The sequence below is a fragment of the Anoplophora glabripennis genome, unplaced genomic scaffold (genome assembly GCF_000390285.2).
Source record: "Anoplophora glabripennis isolate ALB-LARVAE unplaced genomic scaffold, Agla_2.0 scaffold175, whole genome shotgun sequence".
NCBI lineage: Eukaryota > Metazoa > Arthropoda > Insecta > Coleoptera > Cerambycidae > Anoplophora > Anoplophora glabripennis.
Window position 1 is genome coordinate 341,442 of NW_019416926.1, and position 21,549 is coordinate 362,990.

At 30.2% G+C, this 21,549-nt stretch overlaps 1 protein-coding gene across 1 annotated transcript in view; it reads left to right on the forward strand.

Annotated features, from left to right (window-relative positions):
• Window positions 1-21,549, forward strand: part of LOC108904788 (protein king tubby) — a 113,216-nt gene that overhangs the window by 8,614 nt on the left and 83,053 nt on the right. The window contains exon 2 of the mRNA XM_018707464.1: window positions 7,291-7,411. Coding sequence (XP_018562980.1) covers window positions 7,291-7,411 — 121 coding nt within the window. The remainder of the gene's footprint in view (window positions 1-7,290; window positions 7,412-21,549) is intronic.

The window sequence follows — 21,549 nt, forward strand, 5'->3', positions numbered from 1 at the left end:
TTATTATTATAATTGAAACTTTCACCAGGTTTTCTCTATAGGTATTATTTTTATTTATTAGAATTAGTAACTGATCGTAACATTTTTTTCTCGTTCCAAAATAATTGTAAATGTCTATGGGAACCTGGGAACAGATCAATCAAAGATTGGAAAATTTTAAAGAGAATACTATTGATCAGTCTAAACGTGCTATAAAAAAGAAGTTACCAGAAACGAAATTCAAGGTACTTTTATCGAATTATTTAATACTACAATAAAATTTATAAGTTGTTACTAGTCTAACTTGGATTATATACAGACTTAAAGTGAAACCAATTTTTGCTATAATTCAAGATAATGTAAAAAAATCAGTTCAGATATTATACATAATACTATATAAAATTGCTGCAAATTGATCCGTTAATTGTTAACGAAAATTTTATACAATAAGAGGTAATTATAATAATGACAAGCGTTGATTTTTTTAACTAAAATTATACTTCAGTATTTCGATGGCTCTCTTGATGAATTACAATCATTTTGGTACTTTTGTCAAAACTCATCCTGCTAATAAATAGGTACATATTCTTAAAAATAAAATTAATTGTGAGAATTCACAATCAAAATTACTAAATCTCAAACAAAATCAAAGGTGTTGCCGTAGTGTATAAATATAAAAGGTTTATCAGAAAATCTAAAGAGTATCTAAGGAGTGACGTACGAAGTAGTAGGAAGATACTGTACAGATCACCCCGTTAGATGTTTAGGTCGTAACGCCGATTCAGGAAAAGCCCCTATGCAGGCTGTTACCTTTTGTATAGTCCAAGTCATTAGCGTTAACGCTGACATGCAATACCTCAAATGTATTTTATGCTAGGAAAAATTCAAATTTCAGATGACATAATAATAATCACGAAAGAGGACAACAAAATCGCAATAATTATATGCTAGGCCAAAAGGAGTTTAATTATTCTACAAATTCTACTAGGGCAGTAGGAACTGTAGAAACAGATATTCATGTCAGAGAAACAAATTGAACACCCAACGGGATCAATTGGGGGAAGAAATGTAAATATTTTTCCTGTTGATCTAACATTTTCAGATTTTGTCATATTTACTGGTACACAAAACACGTTTTTAATCGACACATGTCAATGTGTCTATTTTTTAAAACATTTAAAGTAGACCCTAATCAAATACTAGATATTACAGATCCTACCAAAATAAAAGGTGTGACAGATGGTGTTATTAATTCATTAGGCGTTATAAGCACTGACATTTTTGTAGAAAATTGTGAGCGAAAACAGAAATGACCCTGCACGGTCTTTATGAAAATGTGTGTTTGGCTGAAATTGTGGTAAGTTGTTAGTTTTGTGTTACTGACCAAAAGTCTCCACAGTACTTGGGTCCGAAAATCAATTCTTTGCTACTAATAGAGATCTGAGTCAGTTCTGCTAATGATGTTTACAGAGAAAATTAATTGTATGATTTCGAAAAGTTGTTAATTAACATTTTTGACATAGACATGGACATTTTTAATGGAATTTTCATAACTAACTTCACCCGGATGTAATCGAGCTAATGTGTTGTAGGTTTGTATTTAAATATCTGTGCCCGTTACTATTACATTTGTAGGATTAAAATAATCTAACTGAATAATTTTATTAACTCAATATCTGAAATAAAATTCTTGTTCATAATTAAATCTCCCAAATTTTCATTACGCAAGTCTTTATGTAATTTTTTTTTCATTTGTTTAACAGTCAAAGATTGAATATTTACTACTACTCGTACTCCTTTTTCATATTTTAATTCATCCCGACTTAACTTGTTTGCATCCACAATAAACCTATTGCAGCAGCAAATGAAAAAGAAAGAAAACATATTAATATCTACACTTTGTATTACCCAAGAAAAACAACCTCTACCAATACCATAAATATTAAGGATCACCATTAAGTGACTATAATAATATGAATCGTAATATATTACCAAATAAGAGAATATTGCTCTATAAACCCATATCCTATTATTAATGATTTAAAGGTTGCAGGGTGTTGAAATTTACAAAAATATAACAATTTTCACAATAACTCGAACGTGAATTAATATTTTTTGTTTAAAAAATTATTCAGACATACTTACGGAAAATTTCATCCTATAATGCCATAATCTAATTTTTGTCGGATTCTGAATTCTTAGACATTTCTAAACAAAAGATGAACTGTTCAGCAGGCACTCGCCAGGGTCGGCAGTGTCGAACCAAAATGATTTAGAAAAACTTTTAGTCACAGATATATACATTCGTTTAATAAAATATCGAAATGCATCATATAATTTAGCATAACCTTTACAAATAATTAACAGTTGTCTCTCTCCTGCTTATTTGCAATAATATACAGGGTTCCTCACTGTGACTCTATTAAACGTTTCAGAAAAACCAAAGGTAAAAAAAATTAAAATAATGCTGTCAACATAGTACTTCTGGTTATAGCAGAGGTAGCTGTTCATTATTTTAAATGGAACACCCTATATATTATTGTAATATTGACGAGATAAATTAAAAATAAGTAAAATATGTATATTAAAGCTTCCTTGTTCCCAGTGCCATAACTAGAACTTTTACTATAGGCAAGCTTGTAATTTTGCGCCCCTACTTAATTGTTAAATTAAATGTGTAACAAAAAATAACGAAAACTCTAAAACAAACATTTTATTTTTAAAAACATAAAAATACAACATGAATTGTTTGACTTAAATTATCAAAACTTAAAAAATATATACCTATTCTAATACTTATGTATTAGAACTTCACGGTCACAACAAAATATAAAACTACATGTTTTGGTTAAGTATATAATAAATATAAATAAAAAACAGAAAGGCAACTGTAGAAAAAAATTAAGTACATACATTAGTATTTATTTGTAAAAAATAAATTTAAATTAATTAAAAATAATTAAATGCTAATATACAGGGTGATTCAGAACTTATCAAAAAAAAAATAAATGTGAATTTACAGGGGATTCTTACAAATACAATTTTGTATTTAATTATTTATCATTTAATTTTAAAACAAATGAAAAAGGGCAGTTCGAAAATGATTTAAAAATACACTTCTGCACGACACTGGAAGCTTGTCGATGTCCAGCATGGCGGCAAAGTGTAATAATAATGAAATTGAAAAAATTTATTTTCCAAGGAAAGAAATAAATAAAATTATTGTTATTATTAATTAATAAAATTAATTTGTGGTTCTAGTTAATAAAATAATTTCACATACCTGATGTTACAACAACTGTTTAAAATCTTGTCCACCGACATGTAAACACATTTGAACCCGTCTTACCCAGCACGAACTAACACAAATTGTCTTGCTTCACCATAAATTAAAACAATATCCATCAACTTCGAGTTGTTATACACATAAGCCATTTTTGGTACTTGAAGAACTAATGCAATCACTATCGCAAAAACGCAAATACTAACATCAATTTTCAGTATTCGGAATTGTTTGGAGACATGTGGAGAGAGAGTGCATGGCTCACAGCATACAACACGAATGACGTTAGAGACTACAGCAGTCCAGCGATATAAAGGTTGAAAATACTACAACTTCAATATTTTTTTTCTCGGAAATTATAAGGATTTTACCAAAATTCCCAGAATTTTTTGCAAAAATATAAATTTTTGTATTCAACGCCTGTCTGCTACAGGCCCATAGGCGTGTGCCTACTCTGCCTATACCTTGTTACGGCACTGCTTGTGCCTAAATCCATTTTCGAGATAATCGACATTTTATAAAAATTTTGACAGATGCAAGTGTTTTGAAAATTCCTTCTTTCTTTGTTCTGGAAGCTTTCATTTGCTTTTTGGAACACACAAAGAACATAAAATGCACTACCTTCCACTATTAAACTCACCTGAAGAAAATTATACAAAATAAACCATTTTTTACATTATATTTTGAAAATTTTAAATTCAAATGGAACACCCTGTATTTTTTGCACCATATTAAAGTCAAATTCTCTTTTCACCGATGTAGGCATTGTTCATTGTAGGGGTTACAGTTTCGATTTTCTCAAATATTTGCGATTTTCTTACATTCTCTAAAATATTACATTAAAAATATCACCAAATGTGCCTTGAAAGGCAAATATTGGTATTGTCATTCAGTATTCTGCAAGTATCACAAATTCAAAATAATTATTCTAATGAAGATATTTTGAATTTCCACCACGAATTAGAATTATTAGCAACATTTTTGTGATTTGCTACATTGCTACATTGCTGTGATTTTGTAATTGAACATGAGTGAAACTTTGTGGAGCATTCAAATAATTTTTGATTTTTTATTCGCTATTCATAATTACATTAAGAAAATGCTTTGTTTCACGTCTGTTGCATCTTTTAAATAATGAGGGAATATTATTAACAAAAATATAATTCTAAAAATAAATCTTCCAATGAGACGCGCGCTGTGGTTTTTGTAAGATATTAATCAGATTAGGCAACTATTCTAACACAAGGTAACAAAAAGTCTAGTATATGTTAATAAAGAGACCGTTTAGTTTGAAATAAAAATATGTAAGACATTTAGTTTGTTACACTAGAAAAATTTAGTTTTTATTTTTTTCCCTGAAATATGCAGAAAAAAAAATCTTGTACAGGCTGGTCTATTTTCGATGGGATTTCAGGGTATCTCAGAAACTACTAAAGATATGATAAATCTGACACCACGTTCTCGAGCTCGATTTTCATGGCAAACTCGACTGTCAAATCAGAAATTTGCTATCTTCATTTGTTTCTGAGTTACAGGGCGTTTCTCGTTATTGTGACACTTTTGGACATGTCTGTATCTCAGCTGTTAAATAAGTTAGAGTTGAAATAAGGTAGAGTTAAAGTGAAAACTGCTCAAGACTAATTTTTTGGCGTAGAATTGAATGCCGGTATTAGATTTTTAGTAGGTCTTAAGATTCCGGAGTTATGACCCAAAGTTATATTTTTTTAAATGGAAATCGTAGCTGACTATTGCCTAAAAAAATAGAGATTTTTTCCGCTTTTCAGCAGTATATCATATGCTATAGTTATTTTTACAAACACGGGAGATACGGGGTGTTTTATATATAAATTATATTTTTTTTCCTTTTTAATATGAACGGCTATTAAAATACAGATAAAACTATAATTCTTACTTTTACAAAAGTCATATCTGTTGTAAAAATATAACATTTATTTTAAATGCACAACATATACTCGTGTAATAATATAATACTAATGAAATTTTAGGAGATAGGTGGATAGGAACAAACGGACCGATCAGATGGCCAGCTAGGTTACCTGGCTTGAGTCTGTTGGACTTTCTCCTTTGGGGTTTTTTAAAAGACATTATATTTAAAATTCCTTTTAATAAAATTTCAAATACCTATACATTTAATGAATGCTCCCCGAAGCGTTGCCAGAAGATGCGTGAAATGTGTGACAGTTGAGGGACGGCAATTTGAACATTTAGCTATCATTTTGGAAAGTTTTTATTCATGTAGGTACTTACTATTGTTTAATTTACGTTTAATATTGTAACTTCAGTTGAAGTGGAATAAAAATTTGAAAACTCTATCTTTTCTTATATGTAATATATATTTTAAATAAACGTCATATTTTTACAACAGATATGAGTTTTGTAAAAGTAAGAATTATAGTTTTGTATGTATTTTCATAGCCAGCCATATTAAAATGTAAAAAAGGATCGAATTTATATATAAAACACCCCATATCTTCTGTGTTTGGAAAAATAACTATAGCATGTGGTATATTGCTGAAAAGCAACAAAAATCTCCATTTTTTTAGGTCATAACCAGCTACGATTTTCATTTAAAAAATTATTACTTTTGGTCATAACTCCGGAATCTTAAGACCTACTAAAAATCTAATACCGGCATTCAATTCTACGCCAAAAAATTAGTCTTGAGCAGTTTTCACTTTAACTCTACCTTATTTCAACTCTAACTTATTTAACAGCTGAGATACAGACATGTCCAAAAGTGTCACAATAACGAGAAACGCCCTGTAACTCAGAAACAAATGAAGATAGCAAATTTCCGATTTGACAGTCGAGTTTGCCATGAAAATTGAGCTCGAGAACGTGGTGTCAGATTTATCATATCTTTAGTAGTTTCTGAGATACCCTGAAATCCCATCGAAAATGGACCAGCCTGTACACGTTGCCTAGTGTGATGAAAAGGTGGATCATTTCTTGCAAGGCATAGAGGCAACCACCCTATGAGTAATTTTGTGTGTAACTTTTTTTGTATCACCAAAATAATTGGTTAAAACCCTGTTTTCAATAACCTGATTTCTGTTTATGTAATTTTATTTTTATAATTTTATATTTTGAATTAAAATTTTCTTTTCTCCTTTACATCCGCAAGAAGAGGGCAAAGAGAATCACCTTAATTTTTTAGAATTTTTATCTACACTTTGTATAATAATGTCACTACCATTGAAATAAATAATTGTTTTAATGATAGTACTGTACATTATACAATAACGATTTTGATGGTACTAATATTGTAGTGGTAGTATATACTTTACTATGCAAATTGCGAAAAATGACTTATTTTATAATTTATTGCTTCCATACAACAAATCATTACAATCATTACTATATGGTTGTTAACTGTCGTCAGAAATAAATATTATTATTATAACCACAAGGTTATATCTTGTATATCCTTGTGTATTCCCGTTTATCAGCTCCTGGTGCAATTATCGTTAGGTCATTCTCAAATGTCCAATTGATGTTTTTGTTGACAGGAGCATTAAAGGCTTCCAAGAGATCACTGGTGGCTGATAGTGCCAATACTGCTATCATAGTACATACACAAACTTTTGGTGAGCTCAAGACGTCAAGCCTTTATTTACCGCTTTATGCTTACGACATACTTTTTTAGGTTTATTTCACATATTAGAGATGGGCCATCAAACCTTGTATCACTGTAATAGTAAGAAAGCATTCTGTCTAACTACATATTTAACAATGTACATGGTGTATTATTTAAACATTCAAAGTTCAATTGCATTAAATTAGAAATGGTGAAAAAATATAGACAAGTCAAAATAAAACTGTTTGATTTGAATTTATGTCTATCTAATTTCAAGTTTTTATTCTTATAAATAATAAAATTATTACCTACGATTTTTGTCAAATTAATCGATTGTGGTAACTTCATAAAATTTTTCCTCAATCCTCTCATATTGTAGTTACTAATATTGGTGAAATTATATGCTATCGTAATCTATAACTTTTTACAGAGACAAATTATGGAGCAGAAGATAAAGCAAAAACGCTGTACAAGTGGTATGATCCAAGCCTGTGACACGAGAGTAAATTCTGAAAACAAGAATAATAGTGGAAGTAGAAGAGAAATCCATGGTATAAAAATCATTATTACACAAATAATACTCTTAGACTGACTTTAAATATCTTTGAAAGTGGTAACATTTTGAAAAATTGTTAAAACTTGTGAATTACTGTTTCAAGGAGCACCCATTTTAATAGAATACTGATGTGTCTAATCTAGTCTCTCTCTACCTTTCAGAGCTACCGCATTAAAAAATTTAAAAGGCAGAGAACACAAATGATGCATATTTCAAGAATTGTACATATTTTACGAAAAATTGCATATTTTTATCCGTAAATTGCATATTTTCAAAGTTTTCAGTCTGATATCTGCTTTTGCACCCATTTGTTGGCCAATCGGTGTTTGCTATGATTAAATAACTTCAGACATTCTAATTTGTTTCTTCGTTTTACGTTCAGTAGCATGGCAAAGTTTATTATTATATGGATGGGTTTTTGCCAAAGTATCGTAAGTAACATATTTGGTCAAAATTAAACTGTTCTGATTATCTTAAGTAACAGGTCTAAATGATTTGCCAAACTATCGGAACGGTTTTATTCTTGTCGTAAATCCACTTATTTTATTTAAGGTTCAGCCAAAATATCGTAAGACTCGTTGTTATTTAGAAAACATATTAGCAGAGTATCGCATGTACAGATACAGTCACGTGATGTTGCTTACGATAGTAATTTTACTACTTAGGTACGTTACTTTTAGTGTCTTATTGTGTTCCAATCTAGCTAGTACCTACTGGTAAGTTCATTTTTAAAAAAAATGTAAAAAGTGTTCGGTAATAGTCTGCAAACTATTGAAAACTATCTAGATTAATTGTTTCAAACCTACTAGAGAAATAATTCAATGTTGCCACACTTGAATACCCAGGTACAATAAAAAACAATCATTCTAATCTATAAAACCAAGTTGATTCTTTACAAAGCACTAATAAATTAACTGTAAGACCAGTTTTTGTCTTGTTCTAGTTGACAAAAATGCCGTTAATCATTTGACGCTGAAAACAATATTTCAATTTTAAACGGACCTAATAATATAACTGAGGAAAATGACAATTCAGTACTTATAGAAGAACTAGGTTTAATAAAAATATTGATATTTAACGAACTCGTAGCTTATTTTGTTTTTCTAGCAACAATAAGAATCATACATGTTTTAAATTTAGTTGAGTGTAATTACAGCTTACATTTTTTAATTATCCCAGCCGGTTAACAAAAGGGCGTTATCAGTACCAACAAACAATCGTAAGTCGACAACTTACATTGTATTTTGTGAAAAATTTAATCCAAAGTATTTTAAGGCTATAAGCAGCATAATATTTTACTTTCAGGTGAAAATCCTTAATGTTTTTGAAAGTTATTAATCTTCTGGGCTATTGGTCAAAGTAAATAATTTGTTTATAAAACTATTTTTCCTTTTAACAATTGTTTATTACGATCGAATAAAACCTGAAACGATCGTTTTCGATGAACGATGAAAAAATAGTTTTATAAACAAATTATTTACTTTGATCAATAACCCAGAAGATTAATAACTTTCAAGAATTAATTATATGGTCAGAAAATTATGTACTTAATATTTTTGAATTTAATGCTCTAATATAACCCTAAAAACACTTCAGGACAAACCTACTGTTTAAGACTAACATGAAAACAAATTATGCCATTCCTGTAAATCTTAGGTTATGTCGTTTGTAATACTATGGCAGAAAGTCATCGAATGTCTAAAAAGCTTAATATGAAAGTCAAAATTTAACCAGCTTTAAACTCTGGAAAATAGTTCCAAATCGGGAGCCGAAACTTGAGATGTAAACAATCTCAGACGTTCAACCTGAGGACCTGGTATTCCTCACACTAATAACCGCGGAAAATTACGTATATACATACAGCGTTTTTCACGGTAAGTGGCTTATTAAACGTTTCGGAGAAACCAAAGATATTTTGTTTACGGGGGTTATCAGATATGCTCTATTCAATGAAAATGCTGTCATATCAACCTAGCACTTCCAGTTATACTGGAATTAGCTGTCAACTTCGTTATTTTAAGTGGAACACCGTATATGTTAGTGCATTATCGACAAGATAAATTAAAAATAAGCCAAGCTTAAAGCTTCTCTGTACCTAAATCTAACAGTTTTCGAGATAATCGACATTTTTTTTAAATTTTTGACAGATGCAAGCGTTTCGGAAATTCCTTAAATCAACATCAAAGAACATAAGATCCTTCTACTATTAAAATCACCTTAATAAAATTATACCAAGTCTCCCTTTTTTTACGTTACAATTTGAAAGTTTAAAACTGACAAAACTTTTTTAATTCAAATGGAACATCCTGTATTCTTTTGCACCACATTATAGATAATCAAATTGTCTTTTCACTGATATATGCATTGTTATATTTGTTGTTTTCTTCCATTCTCAAAGTATCAAGTATTTTGAATTTATTTTATGTCCATTCACCATTAATCAGTATTATTAGCAGTATTTCTAAGATTTGGAATTTTGCAACAGAAACAGAACAATTAATAAAATAATTTCCTTTGGTTTTCTTATTATTAGGTACCTATTTTTGTAAATATATTCCCACAATATTTAAAAGATGGAAAAAACGTAAAACAACGTATTTTAATAGCATAATTATGAAAAAAATAAAAAATATTTCAATGTTTTACAAAGAACGCTATTGTATGTAACCGGTCGAGTTTCATTCGCATCCAATTCCTCAAATGTTGCAGAATAGCAAATCATTGAAATGCAGCTATGTAATAATTCTGATTCAAGGTTAATATCCCATATCTTCATTAGATTTATTATTTTGCATTTTCATTGTCGAGCAAATACTTGACACTTGTAGAATACTGAATGAATATACCAATATTTGACCTTCAAGGCACGTTTAATGATATTTTATGGATATCGAAATAATCACATAAAAGAATTTCTGAGCAAATGAAAATGAAAATCAATTATCCAGTACTGTATGAAAAGAATAAATAGCAATCAATGGTGGAAGTAATTAAATTGTCAGGGTTATACAGGGTGTCCCGTTCATGTTTCAAAAAAACTTGTGTGCAAGTTCCTCATGGGAAAATAATAGGGGTAGTTCATGTAAAGTTTTTTTCTTAGATGCCCTGTTTTCGAGATACAGTGTGTTGAAGTTGTTACTTTCCAAATGGTTTCCTTAATTATCTTTAAATTGGCTAAAGATAAAAATGTCACAATTTGTCCAAGAGTAAACGCAAACTGTGCGTTAAGAATAATGTGCAAACGGTTTCTTTCTGAAAAGTAGTGTCGCCGATACAGGTAATTGGAGGGGTACAATCGAAAAAAAATATGTTAAATGTCAAATTTTATTACATTTCTAAACGGTTCTGTAAACTAAAGAATACTATAATATTTTCACAATAATTTGTAAAATCGATAAGAGCTTTTCATTCTTACACTTCATACTAAATATACTACAAATGGCTTTCATAGTTTAAGAAAAAATAAATAAAAACAAAAAAAATGTTTTTTCAAGACCTTTTATCTCTAAAACGAAGCCTTTGGAAGACAAAGTGTATACATACTTCAAAATGTCATTATTTTGACGAAATTTGTTGATGGTCAAAGTCCTAATCATAAAAAGTTAATCACCCTGTATACTGGTACACTTGGTGTTCGTGGCCCCTGTATCTCTTTTATTTTAACAAATAGCTATAACAAACCCTATATATTTTTAAATCGCCGCTCAAACTCTATCAAATGACATTATTAGATCGTCTTCATGGTAACATATATCAATTTGTAAATTGTCTAATGGAAATAAAGAATTGATCAATTGATTGAAAATTGCTATGGTTAACTGTTTTTGTTCAAATGGCACACTATAATATTCTTTTACCAATTCTGGAAGATATTTTTTTTCTGTGTTCAGCTATGTAAGGAAGTCTATAGTTTCATTAGAAATATTGCTAGAAAAACAGCAAAAAAAGATGAACCCTACTTTTCGTAGCTTTATTCTGAAAAATGATAGCCAGCTGCGGAAACAAGTTACTATGTTTTTTAAAGTAACAATTTTATTTTTAGTACGATAATAATATAACAATTAAATCAATACTTATTTCAAATGTTCAAAATGACCTCCATTTGCTTCCAAACACAGAATAGCTCTGTTTATCACTCCCTCTCTACCAACACATTCTAGTGTTTCTTCATTTAATCTCCGACATTTTACTCTTCTTCTGTTTTTAAGATCGTCAATATCATTTAAAGGCGAAGAGTAAACTTTTTCTTATAGGTAAGGCCAAAGAAAGAAATCTATAGGAGTGAGACCTGGAGATCTAGCAGGCCATTAAACATCTTTATCAAATATTCATCTCTTATCCTACTGGGTTTAAAAACTCTTCTTTTGAAAACTTCCATCTGCCGCCAAATTCCTGGCTAACTTTCTGAAAATTTTATCTGATGAGTTGTCTCTGCGGAAAACGATGTTGGTATAAATGCCTGTCAGCTTTAGCATTCTTCCAGCACTCCATAAATTAAAAACATATTTAGTTTTTCTTGGTTACCTACTATAAGTATTTATGTTATAATTAGTTATAGATATAATAGGTAGGTACAAAATGTCCATTATTTTGACAAACCGTTATTTAGAAACGTCAAAATTCGGTTGTTTCCACACCTAGCTATCATTTTTCAGAATAAGGCTACTGAAAGTAGGGTTCATCTTTTTTGCTGTTTTTCTGGCAATATTTCTAATGAAACTATAGACTTCTTTATATTGCTGAACGCAGAAATAAATATCTTCCAGAATTGATAAAAAATATGTAGTGCCATTTGAAAAAAACAGTTGACTATATCAATTTTGACATGTGTATGTTACCATGGAGACGATATAATAATGTCATTTAATAGTTTGAGTGGCGATTTAAAAGTATATAGGGTTTGTTATAGCTATTTGTTAAAGTAAACGAGATACGATGCCGCGAATATCAAACTGAATCACCTGGTGTATAAGCAGTAATTTGTATCACATCCCAACAATATTTATTCCTGGCAAATACAGCTTTTACGAGATTTTAATTTAGTTTACTACAGTAATGCATTTTATACTAGCAAAATCAAAGATATAATATATCAAAATGGCATATAACAAATCGTAAAGAACTATACGAGAATAACAAACAGTAGCGCCACATTAATAGATTATATTATTAATAATGATAAAGACATGTATCCTGAAAATTGGATAATACCTAAGATATCGGATCATAATATTTTAAAAGTTAGAATAGCAGAAAATGTTGATATGACAAAGTGTACAACTACAACAACAAAATTTAGATTCAAAAAGTGTTACAATAAAGAGTGATTTCAAGAAAGAATTGGAGAAGTATTATGGCATATTATTTGAGAGATTTAACTAATGTAGATATGATGGCTAAGTATTTAACTGATTACATTAAAAATGTTTTAAATGGAGTTTCCCCAATAAAGCAAATACAAGTACTTATGTAGTAAAGATGGTACTTTGAAAAACTGGATAGATTGTGATGTAGTTGAAAGCATAAAATTGAGGAATGTCAACAATTAAATGGACCCTCTAACCTTTGTATGTAATGTTTATATCAGTATCAGTATAAAAGAGCAGTTTTCACTAAGAATGAATGGATTGAAATGAGTACAAAAGTAAACATAACGTTAGTAGACTAATTAAACAAAAAAAAAAAGGAATATTATAAAGAAATTATAAAGAATAAGAAAAGTGCTGAATTATGGAAGGAGTTAAAGAAGTTACTGATATGTTTCAAGATAACGGGGTTCTAGATGCAATGAAACAACACCTCGAAAGTATTATCCTTTATTACACTCGTACACAGTCTTGATTACCGATCAATTGCACGAAATTGGATGCCAAGCCGTACGTGCTTATTCCCAGATCACTGACCCAACACTCTCTGATCGTCTGATCCTTGAACCCGTGGCCAGCCAACATGGACTTTTGGTAAGCTCCTAGCAGGTCTACACCGAGTACGTCACAGTTACTTCCTGGAAAAAACAAAATTTGTGACAGCATAAGATTTGATGGTATAGGTACTTGAAACAGAGGATGAAGACAAATTGAATAAATATATGTATTATAAATAGAGTCGAGTTAATAGTGGAAACAATAAAATGCCCACAAAATGTATATCCAGAAATAACCAGATAATTCGGGATAACTTAAGTTTATTTGATAAATTTGAAGATGTGTCAATGTGTAAATTAAAAAATGCAATAAATAATTTAAGTAATACTACAGTTTTGGAACTTATAATTTTGAAGGATAACATGAAAGATGCTTTTGAAGTAATTGGAGATCGTTTCCTCGAAGTGGTAAATTCATTCTTGTATTACAGAAGTCTTCCACAGAGTTGGAAGACTTCGGATGTATTTCCGGTGCCAAAAGTTGCTAATTCGTAGGATTGTAAAGACTACAGACCAATAAACACAATAGCAATATTTGAAAAAATATTAGAAGTGGAAGTAAAAGACCAGCTGGTGAATTATTGTGAACAGGATGAAGTGATTGTACAAAACCAATTGGATTTTAGAAACAACTATTTGTATTAATGGGCAACAAATTAATGTTTGTGTTGAATGGTTGAATGCTTTGGAAAGTAATAAGATTGTTCTTGTTGTATTCCTGGACTTGAGAAGGGCATTTGAAACTATAAACAGACAGTTACTAGTTGATAAGTTACAGGCAATAGGATTAAGAAATAATGTGTTGAAATGATTTGAAAGTTATTTAAGTAATAGGTATAGAAGAGTTAAATTTAAATCAGCAATCACTAGTAAACCACGTGGTTCCACAGGGCACTATTTTAGGGCCTGTGTTATTTTTGTTGTATATGAATGATATAGTTATAGTTATAGTAAATAACTGTCTTATTTCATTGTTTGCTGATGATACATTTTTATATGTTGAAGGAGACTATAATTTAATGTTTAATCAGGTGAATCAAGAACTGAAAATGATTAATGACTGGTTATGTAACAATAGGATGCTGATAAATTTGGAAAAAACGAAATATATGATTATGATGTTGAAAGAGTTTGGGAAATGAAGTATTTGGGGGTTATTTTGAATGATAAATTATGTTTTTAGAAACATTTTAATTGCATTTTGAATAAGATCTCAAAGAAAGTATACCTGTTAAATAGAATAACTGTGAATACTAGAATTTTGTTGCATAAAGCATTGATTGGTCTCCATGTGGATTATTGTTCAACAATTTTATTTGGTTTATGTCAAAATGATATACGAGAAATTAAAAAATTTCAGATAAAGCTATGCGTACAATATTGATGTGTAATCGTTATACACCGATAAAGCAAATGCTGGAGGTGTTAAACTTTATGAATATAAAGCAAATATTAATTTTTTGGACTTTAAATATTGTATTTAAAATAAAATATCAGATAACTGCTAAATATTTGTGTAATAAGGTACAATATGTGAATGAAATTAATTCGTATAACGAAGAGACATGGAGGTTTCTTTATTAGAACTGCTTGGGCACTGAATAGAAGAATTTTGTAAAGGGGGTTGAATATGTTTAATGCGCTGCCAAATGTAATAAAGAATTGTAATAATCATGTAAAATTTAAAATTATGTTAAAGAAATATGTTTTTGAGGCACTTTGGTAACTTATTTTAGAAATATCGTACTATTTTGGGTATGTATGTGTGTTTTTTTGTTATATGCGGGAGGTATCATGGGGCTAGAGGATGTATATACTTGAAAATTGTAAACTTTTATTAGTATTGGCTAAATAAAAATTATTATTATTAATATTCTTGAAAATCAAAGAAAACGGCAATATTTGAGAAAATTGAAATTGTAGTCCCTACAATGCCTATATCCCTGAAAAGACAATTTGATTTTCTATAATATGGTGCAAAAAAATACAGGTGTTCCTTTTGAATTTAAAAAGTTTTGTCCATTTTAAGTTTTCAAAATGTAATGTAAAAAATGGGATTAGTATCATTTTCTTCAGGTGATTTTATAGTAGAAGCTAGTGCATCTTATGTTCTTTGTTGGTTCTGAAAAGCAAGTGAAATCTTCCAGGAGGAAGAAAGATATAAGTAATTTTCGAAATCTGGTCAAAATTTTTATAAAATGTCGATTACCTCGAAAACGGTTAAGGTTATACTGTTAACTTAAAGTAGGTGATATTTTATATCCTACGGGCTAGAGAAAAAGTTTGACCAATCACAATGTGAATAGCCCAGGACGTCTGTTTTAGTTTGTTTTGTAGATTGTCATATTGGAGAACTTTGGTGTTAATGTGTTTTGTGGTGTTTTGGTTATGTTTTCTTAAGATTCTTGGCTTGGTGGCTTGGTGCTTTATTTCGTTGCCTGTTCGTGTATGGTCTGTGGCCCGTTCTCGTTGGCCATCCTTTGTCCCTTCCTGTACGTAGTATAAACGTATAATTAGTTTATTAAAAATAATAGTTGTTTCTGGCTGTAGTGGCCGTTTGATATTTTTAAATGGAAATGGATATAAAATTAGTTTGGTAGAGAAGTTTCCACATCTCTACGACAAAGTAGATCATCTTTATAAGGATAAACAGGCAGTGGAAAACGCATGGTCCTTTATTTCTACAGAGATGAAATTCTCAGGTTAATATCAGAGAACATATCTGATCTCTGTTAATATTATTTAATTTTTGATACAAAATATTGATTTAACTTACACTTTAAACACTTTTCAGTTGACGATTTGCATGGCCAGATGGGTAGCGATAAGATATAGATTGTCTAAGGAGAGATTGAAAGTTTTGGCATTGGTTCTGGGGAAGGGCTATCAGAGGACTGGTATTTACTAAAATGCTTTGACTTTTTACAAAAAGTAGTCCGGAAGAGAAAAACTTTTGGAAACGTAGACGTGCCGGATATAACAAAATCAATTAATATTGTGTGAAGATCATGTGTCGTTTTGAGGTACATTGGAATATGAGGAAGTGGAGAGTAACCCAGAACAAAAAGTTGCCATCGAGGAAGTGTGTCAAATCATTCCAATGACAACTCCTACTAGTACACGGTCTTCATCTCGAAGTAGTATAGCTACAAATAGAAAAAAAAGTACTATAGTAAACACGGACATAGGAGAGAAATTCGGGGATGCGGTAGGGGTACTGCGAACATTTGAGACTCACTACTCACTCGTATGGAAGACACTTCCACTTCACTAAAAGGAATTTCTGATTGTTATTGTGTGATATTAAAAAGATACCAGCTCAAAACTTAATTAAATGTAAAATTGAAATGATGCAAATAATACAAAGATATATAACTGACTGAATTATAATGTCTCTTTCATTAGTGTAAGTGGTGTGTTTATTTTATTTTATTTCTAATAACAGTAATAACATTTATTTTTACTAATTTGAAGGGAACACTATCTAATGTCATTTTCGATTTACTGCTCTATATTCTGAGAGCACTCTCAGAGTGATCTTGTCGAGAGTTGAATGTTCTACTGGCGTTTGCTCGCTTTTCCTGTTAAATTTGAATGGGAGCACTCTAAACTGCTCCAAAAATATAGAGCGCTCTGAAAGCGCTCTAACAGAGATCTAGAGCAGTTGATCGAAAAAGACATTAATAATACCTGTAAGAAGTAGGGACTAATTTGCATCCAAATGAATAAAAATAAGATTGTTAACTATGTATACAGGGTTATTCACACAGCTGATTCATTAGAAGGATACGACGTTACTATGATAGGATTTTGTTGAAAATTTGAATACCCAGGTTACCGGCCATGAATTTTTCAATGAAAATATTTTCAAAACTTGCATTTCTGCTTATACCAGAAGTTGCCACCACCTTTGTTATTTTAAATAGAACACCTTGTATATTATTGCATTTTTGGATTCTACGCTAAATTTTAGGATCACTTTATTAAATATTACCTATACCTAGGAGTTATAGAATTTGAGATATTAATTTTTAAAGAAAAAATTTGACAGATGCAAGGGTGCCGGAGATGCTAGTAACTCTTTTCAGGAGCGTGATATCAAGCGGATTTTTGATACCTGTAAAGGGCATAGGTAACACTAAATTATGGTATACAAAAAAATTAAAACATTTAATACTAGGTGTTTAATTTTTGCTGTTACATTTTGATAACTTCAAACAGCTATAACTTTGTTAACTTAAATGGAACAGCCTATATTTTTTTATTCTGTCGTATGCAGATTGAAAATTTCTTTCAAGTCATATAAGCATTGCTAGGGTTGCCATTACTACTTTTAGATATATTTGCAATATTCTATTTTTTTGGACACTTTTTTTCATATCAGACCTGTTGTCAAAAAATGCCTGAGGATCGTTTAAATTATACTAATGAGGATTATTTTAATTTGTTTGTAATTTATGGAAAAAAGCAGCAAATTCTCTACATGTTCTTGAAATTACTTTGTCACATTGTCCATAAATAACACGGAAATTAAAATAATCTTCATTAGTATAATTTAAATGATCCCAGGTATTTTTATTTAAATTTTTGGCAAAAACTATTTATTACAGATGTAACAATAATTTGACAACTAATTTGACAAATGTCAAGTTATTTTAATTTTTTTGTAGTGTTTCTGGTCATGGCCAATTTGATAACAGGACTGATACGAGAAAAACTGTTCAAAAAATAGAAAATTGTAAATATCTCTAAAAGTAGTATGGCAACCCTAACAATGCTTATATGGTTTGAAATTAAACTTCAATCTGCATACGACAGAGTAAAAAAATACAAGGTGTTCCATTTAAGTTAATAATTTTATAACTGTTTGAAGTTATTAAAATGCAGTTTTAATTTGTTGGTATACTATAATTTAGTGTTAACTATGCCCTTTACAGGTACCAAAAAATCCACTTGATATCACGCTCCTGAAAAGAGTTACTAGCATCTCCGCGGACCCTTGCATCTGTCAAATTTTTTCTTTAAAAATTAATATCTCAAATTCGATAACCTCTAGGTATAGGGAATATTTAATAAAGTGACCCTCAAGTTTCATGTAGACTCCTAAAATGCAATAATATATAGGGTGTCCCTTTTAAAATAACGAAGTTGGGGCACCTACAAGGTACTAACGTCACATTGGACCTATTATTTGCTTTCTATTTCTTAAACATTTTTTATTTTATTATTTTCATATCTAATTCATTTTCAACAAAAGAAGTGTTTAATGATTTTAAATAAGGTCACGTTTGACAGATTTCTTTCTCAAGAGATTGTATAAACTCATATTTGTAAATTTTCATTTTAATTTAGCCTATTTTATTTTTATTTATTAAAGTGGTGCGTTAATTTTATCCAAGAGTTTATATTAAACTAATTTACTTACTACAAAATCATTCAATCAAGTTGGTGTTCTGAACTTAAAGGTTCCAGAATGCTCCGCATCACCAATTTATGTTGAATGAGATTGAACAAGCACATAAAACCATCATGGGACATGTATAAAAAAAAATTGTTCGGAGTCGGTAGTTTTCATTTCATGAAAAATATTAAAATATTATGAAAGTGTCCTTGCTCACGTCATTTCTGATTAATAGGATGTACCCCCCCATCTTCGTTTCTTTCTTGGATTTTTTGTATACTGCTGCTGCTGCCGCAGCTAAGAGAATAATAAATGTACCAAACATAATTGCACCCGTTACATAGTTATTGAAAAAAATCCTTTACAAATATTTCCAGTTTAATACACAGTAGTGTGGTTAACTTAGGTTAGGTGAGGTGTCAACCACAGAACATACTTACCTCCCATAGATTATAGAATTAAAAAATATCCTTACATGTAAGTCTGCATTATGAACCGTAGCACTTAAGTCGAACGGAATTAGTTTAAAGATTCTAAGTTACTGGGAAAACTTTAACATTTTTGACTTATTTTTAATTTATCTTGTCAATAATGCAATAATACAGGGTGTCCCATAAGCACATGATCAAAAAGGTGCTGCGACATTCTTTGGCTCAAAAGAAGACGATTTGACCTAACTTTCATTGAGAAAAAATGTATGGTTCCTCTGCTTCCTAGGCAATTATTATTAGAGAAAGCTGCTTCTTGTAAAAGGGCAGATTTACTGGGATAGATTTAAAATTGTTAAATCGCAATGAAACAGAAGAAAACAATTTTTTGCGTAAAAACTATGAATGCTACAAGATTTTACCAAGGGCTCGAAAATCTCGAAAAAGGACTGATGCATTGATAAAAATAAAATGAATTAATTCCAACAACCAAATAAAAAGTTGGTAATTCTTGTAACAAGACAGTCAACAATTTATCACTAGCCCAAGGCAGATGGACGCTGTTGCTTCATTCAAAGATGAGTTTTACTTAGGAACAAGTTCACAGCAAGTTTCATTAAAATCCATCGTAACATTCTCCAGATATTACAAAAAACATATATTTTTTTCAACAACTTTGACAGTCAATAGCAGAGGAGCCAGACATTTTTTCTTAATGGAAGTTAGGTCAAATCGTCTTCTTTTGAGCCAAAGAATATCGCAGTACCTTTTTGATCATGTGTTTATGGGACACCCTGTATATAGGGTATTCCATTTAAAATAATTAAGTTGACATCTACTTCAGGTCTAACCGGCAGTGCTAGGTTGATGGCATTATTTTCATTGAAAAGAGCATATCTGATACCTAACTCCCGTAAACAAAATTTCAGAGTCAAATTATCCTTGATTACTCTGAAACGTTTAATAGGCCACTTATCACGAAGAATCCTGTATAGGGTGTCCCATAAGCACATGATCAAACAGGTACTGCGATATTCTTTGGCTCAAAAGAAGATGATCTAACCCAACTTCCATCAAGAAAAAATGTCAGGCTTCTTTGCTATTGATTATTCTTGAAAAAAATTATGTTTTTTGTATTATCTGGAGAATGTTACGATGGATTTTAATGAAACTTGCTAAGAACTTGTTCTTAAGTAAGACTCATGTTTTGATGAAGCAACCGCATTCATCCGCCTTGGACAAGTGGTAAATTCTTGAGTGTCTTAATACAAGAATTACCAGAACTTCTTATTTGGTCGCTGGAATCAATTCATTTTTTTTTGTTGATGCATCAGTCGTTCTTTGAGATTTTTGTGTTCTTGGTAAAATCTTGTAGCGTCATAGTTTTTACGCAAATTTTTTTTTTCAAATTTTAGACAATCATTATCACTACTACTCAAGTAAAACAACTACTCATTACAATCACTACTATCGTAGTAAGTGGCGTTAAAGACAATTTTTAAATTTTTTTTGACAATTATGATAAAAAGGTGGGTATAACCTTATATCGCAGAATTCGTCTTTAGAAGGGCTATCCATACTATAAAATATAGTGTTATATTCAAAAAAATATCGGTAATGTTATACTTAGGTCTGTCAAACATGGCTAAATAAAAATAGAAAATATTGCAGAAAAGTGACAATTTCTGTTTACTAATTGACCTGTTTCAGCCATTTTTTAAATTTCAACAGGAAAAAAATATGAATTTTTTTCCATCATTTTGGGATACACTGTACATATACAGTGTAATTTTTTTAAAACCTAACATAGGGCAACTTTTTTAGTTGAAGTGATAGATAAAGAATACATGTCGCCATTATTCATGACATATCGAATTTTCCCCTTCAAAACAATAATTGGCATTATCAAGTGTGACAAACGCTTTAGAACAACAACATTCAATTACTTAGTAGATTTAAATACTCTATATTGGTCCACTCTTCAAAATCTTCTACGGACATCATTCAGTGGAATAAAAGATTGTCCTATAGACCAAGCAAATTAAATTTTTCCTCGAAAAAAGTCCTATCCGCGAGATTATTGTAAAATTGTCTAAAGGAATATAATACAAGACATCTCTCGTCTCGTGAGTCATAAACTTTTATTAGCTAACTTTTCTATTTAAACAAATAAGTGAGGAAAACAGTTTTTTCACTTTGCAGGGAAAACCATCAATTTTAGCGAAAAGTGACTCTCAGACAGCTTATAGGGAGTAAAATTATCTACAAAATGAGACTGTTAAATTAAAATCGGTTAATAAACAAAAAAGTTATTGCAAAAAAACAAGAAAAGTGCCCATTTTTTCATTTGTTTATAACTATCGCATTTATTGTTAAAATTT